The sequence below is a fragment of the Poecilia reticulata genome, linkage group LG1 (assembly GCF_000633615.1).
Source record: "Poecilia reticulata strain Guanapo linkage group LG1, Guppy_female_1.0+MT, whole genome shotgun sequence".
NCBI classification, from domain to species: Eukaryota; Metazoa; Chordata; class Actinopteri; order Cyprinodontiformes; family Poeciliidae; genus Poecilia; species Poecilia reticulata.
In genome coordinates this window covers 862,806-871,739 of record NC_024331.1, presented here as the reverse complement: position 1 = coordinate 871,739, position 8,934 = coordinate 862,806, and the positions used below count along the sequence as shown (strand labels likewise).

General features: G+C 36.5%; 1 protein-coding gene across 2 annotated transcripts in view; it reads left to right on the top strand.

Annotated features, from left to right (window-relative positions):
- The window catches only part of abcg2b (ATP-binding cassette, sub-family G (WHITE), member 2b), an 18,785-nt gene extending 10,902 nt beyond the window's left edge, over window positions 1–7,883 (top strand). The window contains exons 9-16 of one of the 2 annotated variants that reach the window (XM_008404895.2): window positions 471–622; window positions 862–1,013; window positions 1,326–1,415; window positions 2,024–2,148; window positions 4,702–4,856; window positions 4,982–5,071; window positions 6,197–6,249; window positions 6,332–7,883. In XM_008404895.2, the coding sequence (XP_008403117.1) occupies window positions 471–622; window positions 862–1,013; window positions 1,326–1,415; window positions 2,024–2,148; window positions 4,702–4,856; window positions 4,982–5,071; window positions 6,197–6,249; window positions 6,332–6,479 (965 nt within the window). In that variant the 3' untranslated portion in view covers window positions 6,480–7,883. Of the gene's footprint in view, window positions 1–470; window positions 623–861; window positions 1,014–1,325; window positions 1,416–2,023; window positions 2,149–4,163; window positions 4,373–4,701; window positions 4,857–4,981; window positions 5,072–6,196; window positions 6,250–6,331 lie in introns of those variants that run through there. The other variant, XM_017303035.1, reaches the window with a different exon arrangement.
- Window positions 7,884–8,934: the final 1,051 nt, after the last annotated feature.

Sequence of the window (8,934 nt, the reverse complement as noted above, 5' to 3'; positions counted from 1 at the left end):
GATGGATGGATGGATGGATGGATGGATGGATGGATGGATGGATGGATGGATGGATGGATGGATGGATGGATGGATGGATGGATGGATGGATGGATTATTTTCCCCTGAAAATTGTGTTTTATTGTTAAAGCAAGCACTCCCTACTCTCTTTAAACACATTTTAAAACAATCTTAAAAAGTAGTTTTAATAGGATAGTGTCTCTGCTCCGGATTGCCTCACAAAACGAGTTTTTTTTAGACATGTATAATTTTTAATATTGTCTGTATGTCTTCTATCTTATAGACAGCTCACCATTGTATTTAGCATTGGTGTTGTATTTTCCCATTGTGTGTGCGCTCTGGATGTTTATAACAGGTCTTTCTTACTGTTGCAAAAGAGAAATTGACTCTAAATGAAACATTCCTAGTAAATTAAAGGATGTATGTATATATTTGTCTTTAACTTAGCACTCATGTCTTTAATTTCTAAGAGGAGGGCAAGAACTGGTTAGCGATGGAGTATCGTGAATCTGGCCTGTACCAGAACGTAATGCAGGAACTGGACCAGGTGAACCAGAGCATTACTGATATGGACAACAGAAAAGAAGAGGCAGCCAGCTACAGCACATCTTTCCTCTATCAGGTCAGCAGATCTGTGTTTGAGAAATGCACCAATGCACAACAGCATCTCTTTTTTTTATTATTCAAAAGACCCACAACCTCAGTTTAATGATTAACAGATGTTCTGTTCTGATCAATTAAGATGTTATGAAAACAAAGTTATGACACGTTATTCACCTGTTATGTGATTGTGCTTCCTTATCTGCTAATTGAACCCAGTCATGGCCATAAAAAGATAATGCTGTTGCATGTGTGAGACAGATGCGTGTGGTGTGTGGAAGAACAGTGCTGAACCTTTTCAGGAACCCGCAGACCTCATACGCCCAGCTGGTTCTCCATATCTTTTTTGCCATTCTGGTGGGATGTATTTACTACCAGATGCCTCTGACTATGCCAGAGGGTTTGCAGAACAGGTATAAACAATGTGCAACCTGCACTTCTGAAGGATCCATTTTAAGTCGCATGTTATGAAAATAAACATGGCATGGTTTTTTAATTAATTTTATTGTGACTATGAAGTAAGTTTCATGCATGTTTTGGGCGTTAATAGTAAATAAATAAACAGGAAATAATAAAGTTGAGATAATGCCTCACAGGTTTATAAAGTAAAATTGTATTGTTTAAATATTATGAGCACAAAGTAGAAAATTAAACATTTAACTGAATAAATATTAAACCATTATGATGAAATGATGTGTTTGTTTTTCATCTGTCTTGTTAATCAGGAGTGGCGCTTTCTTCTTCCTCATCATAAACATGGTTTTTGGGAATCTTTCTGCTGTCGAACTCTTTATCAACGAAAGGGCAATCTTCATGTAAGCAGCAATAAAATGCACTGAAGCCACAGCATAAAAACATGTTCTTCAAAATAAAGCTGCTATGTCTTAATAGTGCTTAGGGGTATTATTTGTAGCTTTTTTTTTTCTTTCTTTTTTTTTTTTTGCCAAACAATTATCTGATGCTGCTCAGTGATATCCTCCAGGGTAACAGTGGTGTGTCTGTAATATTCTAGTCTGAAATACATAATGTGTGTATGCTGGGTGAGTCACATGGGGGCAGGATTTGATGAGCATTGGCTTCTTCCTGCCCCTTTTCCTACTGAGTATGAAGGTTTCATTTTATGTTTAGGTATTCTTTTTTATTTTTGTCTTGAGACATTTGTTGTTTATAATGCTAAGATTGAAGATTCCAATTAATTCAATCAATAGTTTTGTAAAATATGCTGTCTAGTTACCACATCTACAAACAATTTTATTATCGTTAACATTTTCATTAATTTTCAAAGCAAGCTAAAAATATAAACAAACTCACACTTTAGTTTACAAAAGATCTGGAAAAGATGTCATAAAAATAGTATTTAGGTAATTTTAGTTGAAACTCTTCATTTTATTTCATATTTATTTTTATTATTATTAATCTACAGTCATGAGAACTCCAGTGGATATTACAGGACCTCTGTCTACTTCTTGTCCAAGCTCTTTGCTGATCTCATCCCCAACCGCATCATCCCCATCTTGGTGTTTTCAGCCATCGCCTACTACATGATGGGTAACATACTCACATCTGAGCAACATCTGAGCATACTCACACAGAGTTCCTACACCAGTTATTAATCTGTTCACATTCTTGAAATAGTAAATATTTAGAGAGTAAGAATTCATGTTAAAAATCTACTTCTGCAAGTTGTTAATTTGAAACTTTGAGTTTTAAATTAAATGTTTAGGGTTATTAAATGTAGTTTTATTCTACATTTAAATCTTCATTTATATCACATGTGTCAAACTCAAGGCCCGCGGGCCACATGTGGCCCGCCATGTCATTTTATGTGGCCCCCCAGCGTTTTATAGGATCATGATTGACTTAAAATAGGTTTTCAGCACGAATTGACTACAAACTACATCTCCCATAATGCATTCCGATTGTTACCAGCCAACATTATGGCTTCTCGCCACTAGAGAGCAGCAGAGTCACCTCAAGCTGCTTATTGATTTTCCCAGCGAATAAAACTGAGACATCGACAAGCTAACATCAAAATGTCCAAGAAAAGAAACATCGATTTACAAGACTGTGAATGAAGATGTGTGAGTTGGTGTCAGGGCGGCAGCTAGAACTTTTTTTTGTTATCCGTTATCTTGACCGACAACATAAAAAAAAATCGTTCATGTACTATTTTTATCCGTGAAATTACAACCATATTAACATCGGCTATTAAGTCGCATTTTATGCGGTTTAGTTGATATTCACCGTGAATCCTGATCCCACATTTTTCTCCGTAGTGACAAAAACTTCTGACTGAGGCCTCAGTAACTTTTAATAAAATAAATTAAGCGACTTCACTTAGCATCACTTCACCCGCTGGGGTCTGAACGCATTTCCTCCTCTGCAGAAAAATCTGTGCTAATTCATCAGTCAGTTGGATCTGTCTGGTCCAAACAGATCAACTGAACTCTGAGTGTTTTGCCCTGTGCGCGGTCCGGTTTGCGCTTTTACCAGGATTTTTTGTTGTTGTTTTGCGTTTTTTCGCTTCTCCGAAACGGACAGATGTTACGTCTGCAGCTCCTCCAGAACGCCGCTCTCCTGGGTAATGTGCACCGAGAAGGCTCCATTTGTTAAATCTTCTGGATGAGTTACTTCCAGCGGTTTTTAATTCTTCGCAGCCGTGTCCGCAGTGGTTGAGCAGCGGACTGCGCATGTTACGTCTAACTAACTTCTGCGTCATCATTTATTTCCTCAAGATAAATTACCGGCTCCTCAAACGGATTAACACAACGTTGCATTCTCTTTAGTTTTATCTAGTCTGTAATGGAGACTTGAATTTAACGCGCCATTTCAACCAAAGGTTTTGAATGCGCTTCCTAACCAGACGCTCCAAAGCGTTATTTAACAATATGAGGTGTTTAATCTATTTTTAACATTGTATTTTCATACATTTATGCTAGGGCTGCCCAAGTCTAGTTTTCCAGAGCTACCATCTGCAACTTTAGGTGTTCTTTCTCCATCACACCTGGATCATTGACTCATTATAAGCCTCTAGAACTGAGTTGCTGCTGATGAGGGAAGTCAACCTTTTGTCTGGGGTGTTTTAGCAGGGATGCATGTAAAAGTTGCAGTCTGGAGAACTGGACCTGGGCACTCCTGATTTGTACCGTCAATGTGGCCCGTTGAGGGAGGCCAATATGCTGAAGTGGCCCTCGGTGAAATTGAGTTTGACACCCCTGATTTATATGGATTCAGTCATAGCAAAACGTTTTACCAGTGAAAATGTTTTGTGTTGTTATTTTAGCATTTATGTTAATTTTATAAAACACTTTTTAGTGTTTTCTTAAAATACTCAGTCTTTTACTGTAGATCCTTCTTGTTCAAAACTTTTATCAGTGTTTGTCTTCTTTTCTTCAAACAAAATGATTTTCCAGGTGTCTAAAAGAATAAAGAAGAGATCATTGCAGAATTTACATTTCACCAGTCATCTGTTGACTCTTCCTGCTGTTCCTGGAGAATTTCAGTTTGTCCTTTTAAGTGTCTGTCTAGCAGAGAAGTGGATTCTTTGTTATCTTCCCTTTTAGATGCTGGTGTGTTAAAAGCCTCTGATCACCTCACACCCTCACTCACCTGCTTTCAAAACGTTCAGCCCTGCGCTGGTGGGAATTCTGAAACAGTCCTCAGAGGGACATGCTCCAAGATCAGCTGGACAATCTTGAATGTCTTGAAAAATGTTCACTGCATCTAAACTTCTCACATTGTGTTGAACAGAATAGACACGGACCTGTTTGTTGTAAGCACCTTTCTGTCAATGTAACCACCATTAACACAAGGAGAGTGATGTAAGCACATGTCCCTCCGTGACTGCAGACTGCAATCACTTTGCAAATTTCATTTTGTATGACTTCATCTGGACTCTATCACATTTCATATGACTACACAAAAATGCAATTAACTGTTCATTTTGAACCAGGGTAAAATAAAATAATTTTTAAATGAGATAAGATGCTTAGTTATAGTTGTTTACAATAAATGGATCTAATCACGTTTTACTGTCATTTATAAAATTCTGTTTGGTTTGTAGCAGAACCTGCATGTTTACCTGCTCTTGTCTGTTTTCAGCGTTGAAGCCAGCTTTTGTGGCCTTCCTCTGCTTTTCCCTGACCATGTCTCTGGTCAGCTTGGCAGGAGTCAGCCTTGCTTTCCTGGTCTCCGCCAGCGTATCTACATTTGCAATGGCTAACATCCTGATTGCCCTCCCGTTTGTCTTCATGATGGTATGATTCCAGGACATATGCACTGAAATGTTCAAGATACCTATTAACATTGATTTCAGAACATTGTACGATTGATTTTTCTTCTTTGGCACTCTTGACCTTATCTCGTCCTTTTTCTGTTGTAGGTTTTTGGTGGTTTTCTCGTCAATCTCAACTCCATGCTGAGTTGGTTGTCTTGGTTGAAATGGATCAGTATTTTCAATTATGGGCTAAATGTAAGATATAGTGTTTTTCAAAAATATTTCTACTCCTTGACATTTTTCACTCATTACAGCTACAGACTTTGGTGTATTTTATTGATTTAATTTATTAGACTAGCACCAAATAATGCATAGCTGTGACGCATAAGAAAAACATATTGTTTCAAACTGTTTTTACAAATAGAAAATCTGAAAAGTGTGCCCCGCATATGCACAGCAGCGCCCCACCCAGTCAATACTTAGTAGGATCACCTTTTCCTGCAAATACACCATTTAGAGTGAATCTCTACCAGCTTAAATACTGACATTCAAAAAACTCAGTCAAAACAAAAATTCCCATTCTTACCCCAAATTATCAATTTTATATATATCTAGACTTTTAATCAAATTAATATGATGTGTAAATATGCCACCACCGTGTTTTACAGTGGAGATTGTTCAGGATGAAAGAGCCAGATGATTAGCCTTACCAGTGTGGAGAGGCTCTTTTCTTGTTCACATGTTGTAAACAAAGAGCATTCTTCTTTGCAAGACTGACCACTTTTCTACTTACATTGACAACTCAAAGCTCTATCGTAAAGCTCCATTCACCCAGTCACTCTCATAAACACACACATTCCTATTCAGAGATCTGTGGATATTTTAGAGTTAAGTGTCTTGCCCAAGGGCACAGTGACATGACGGGAGAAAGCTGGAATCGAAACCGCAACTTTCCAATTACAGAGCAGCTACTTTCCCCACTGAACCACTGATGTCCATAAACTCGCTGCAAGACTTCAGGCAGTCTATAGTTAAACAGAGACTGAGAGTGAACTGTGCACAGACACACTCAACTTACTAATCAGGCTACTTCCTAAATGGGAATGGGGGCTGAGGACAGATGCATACAGCAGTTTACAGATTTAATTTGTTCATAATGCTAAAAAAATGCAGCCATTTTCTTTCACGTTACAATGATGCATTACTTTGTGTAGGTCTACATCACTAAGTAACAACAAAATACTTTGAAGCTTGTGGTTATAATGTGAAAAATCACACTTTAACCGTATGCAGTAAAGATACTAAACAAACAAAAGGTGTTTAAGGGAAGAATTATTACATCACTGTAATAATTCAACCCGACCATTTTGTCTTTCCTAGGCTGTATACATCAACGAGATGAAAGGTCAGATTTTCTACAGCAACAATACCATGTGAGTTTGAATGCAATGGTTCGATTGCAACCCACAGTAACATCCTCTCAGTGAAAACAATGTTCTCTTCCCTGTGCTGTAGAGTCCCAGGAGAGGTATTTCTGGAAAGCATGGACATTGACTACTCTGTGTGGGGCTTCTGGCAGAATCACGTGGCTCTGCTGGGAATCATTTCTGTCTGCTTGGCGCTTTCTTATGTGCAGCTGCTGCGAATCAACCGATGGAAGTGATGCCAACCTATCTGTTCGTTGATATTTATTGGGATTTTTACCAGATAGAGAAAATTGTTTTAAGTTTATTCTATAATATATTTCTTTTGTCTTTAGTTGTTAAAGATTTGGAAAGGAAAATAAATTGATTTGTTTAACAGCTCACATGGTATGTCACACTGAGTGACACACTCACACCAAACACACATGTTGTAACATTTGACTCTGGCTGATAAGCTGACGCTTAGCACACCTGATAGGAAAATGAGGGAGTGACAAGAGGCAAGCCAGCATCTAATTTCTCACAAAGCTGATTACAGGGAGTGAGCTAACATTAGCAGCAAAGAAGAAAATATGTGCATAATCCACACTTTCCCTGCTTTCCTTTTTAATATGAAAACTGCATAAAGCTCTTTAAAATAATAGTTAGTAAATCCATGTGATGAGCTATTTGCAGATTTTAGTGAAACATATGGCCGGCCAAAGGCACAAACAAACTGTATTGGCTTCTTAGAGCTTGCTTCTGGCTTTGAGGTCCCATAATAACTTGAATTCACTCAGAACAGATTTAAAACAGTATTTGCATATATACTCAGGAAAACCTTTTGAGAAAGTTTGAATCAGAATATGACTGTAATTGAATAACTTCCGCTCTTGAAAAAACATTTCATGTTCACAGGTTTAAGTAAAAATTAAAATACTAGAAACATTCCTAAAAAAAATTGACGAATAATATTATGCCCAAAAGCATAATAATTTTTTTTTTTTTTTTTTTGTCTGGCTTGTTTGGATCTGTTTGAATGACTTAAATCTATTTTCAGCTGGAACTTATCTGGAAAATGACTGAAAAACATTTGTAGGCTTTTTTTAAGGTACAATATCTTTTCATGTCTGGTTTAAGTTCCTTGGTAACTTTTATATGGATGAGATTGTGTGATTTTATTGAATCTCCTTTTCATCAGTGGCTCAATTAACTTTGTGACCTTCGTTTTGAATATTCTAAACAATGAAATACTGAAACCTCTTATTTTTTAAAGGTCTGTCTAAACTTTATTTTGAAAGGATGACAATCCAATTTTCATAATTGGTGCAGCTCCATTTGTGAATATATCAACAATGTATTCAATTAAATATCGACACGTTTATTTTCATGTTTATTCTGAAACTTTAATTTGAAATCACTGCATCACTGCATTTTCATGACTCCTAGATTCATTTATCATGTGGAACCTACTTTTCCAAGATTCTAGTCCATGAAATATTGAGGTCTGTATTTTGAAATTAATAATTGCCAATTCTGGAGTAAGGAGAAAAGTGATCAGCTTAACAGTTGTAATTTATTTAAACTTTAAATAGTTAAAATAATGATCTTTTTCTCTTTGCCTTGTCTTAAATCTCTGTTTGAAACCTGTCATATTTTTATTGTATTGATTTACACATATTTAATAAATAACTTCACTTGACTTTTTAATTCAAACTGTACAAAATCCAGACAATTTCTTTTGCCTTTACTCCTCCATTGCTTTGAGAGCATTTTTTAAGGTTTCATTGTCTCTATAGGCCCTTATTTGATAGTGAATTGACAAGAAAGTGGGTAATGAGAGAAGGGTAAATACATGTGGCAAAAAACCTCCAGGCCAGGAATCAAACCTGTGACAGCCACATCAAGGACTAAGACACGGGTTGTGCTCAACCCCTGCGCCACCACAGCACCCCTTTGAGAGATTTTTTGACCCTAACACTTATGTTTGAAGTCTTCTTTTTTATTATTTACATTATCAGAAAAAAATGCAGAGGGGAAAAAGAGAATGAAATTTACAAAATACAATGTTTTTAAGGTGAAAAAAGCTTTTTCCATTGTGTATTTTTAGGTCAGTAATATCACCGGAGGTGCATAAATCATCTTGATCAGCTGGCATTGGTAAACGTCATGGGGAGAAAACAACTAAAGGTATTTGAAGTTGAATTTTATTGAGAGTATCTCAATAAAAAGCAAAGAAAAAAGATACTCAAACTAACAGCTGCCTTGTATGATTACACCAAAGGCATATTGTTGTGAAGGATAGATTTGATTTTGTTTACATAGTACTTTACAACAAAATAACAGAACGAATAGAAAAAAATTACCTGATAAATCACAAGCTACACTACATACATTTTTTCTGATTATTTTTCTGAGAACTGTAGTGGTAACTGGGTCATATACACAGAACGTATCAAGTATTTACAGGAAAGTATTTGGTTTCCATGGAATAATCCTTTCTAGTCATAATGCCATATTTCTGCTAAGGTCCAAAACCTGCATTAAACGCAATAACATACTTCAATAACCCACAACTTTTATTCCAAGAACTTGCTACAATTTTAAAGTCATAACTTCATTTTAGTTCAGTTTCCAGGCAACCAATATGACAGAGGTAATCAATCATTGCCTTCTCTTAGGGTCCTTAGAGCTTTATCAAAATAAATCCATAAA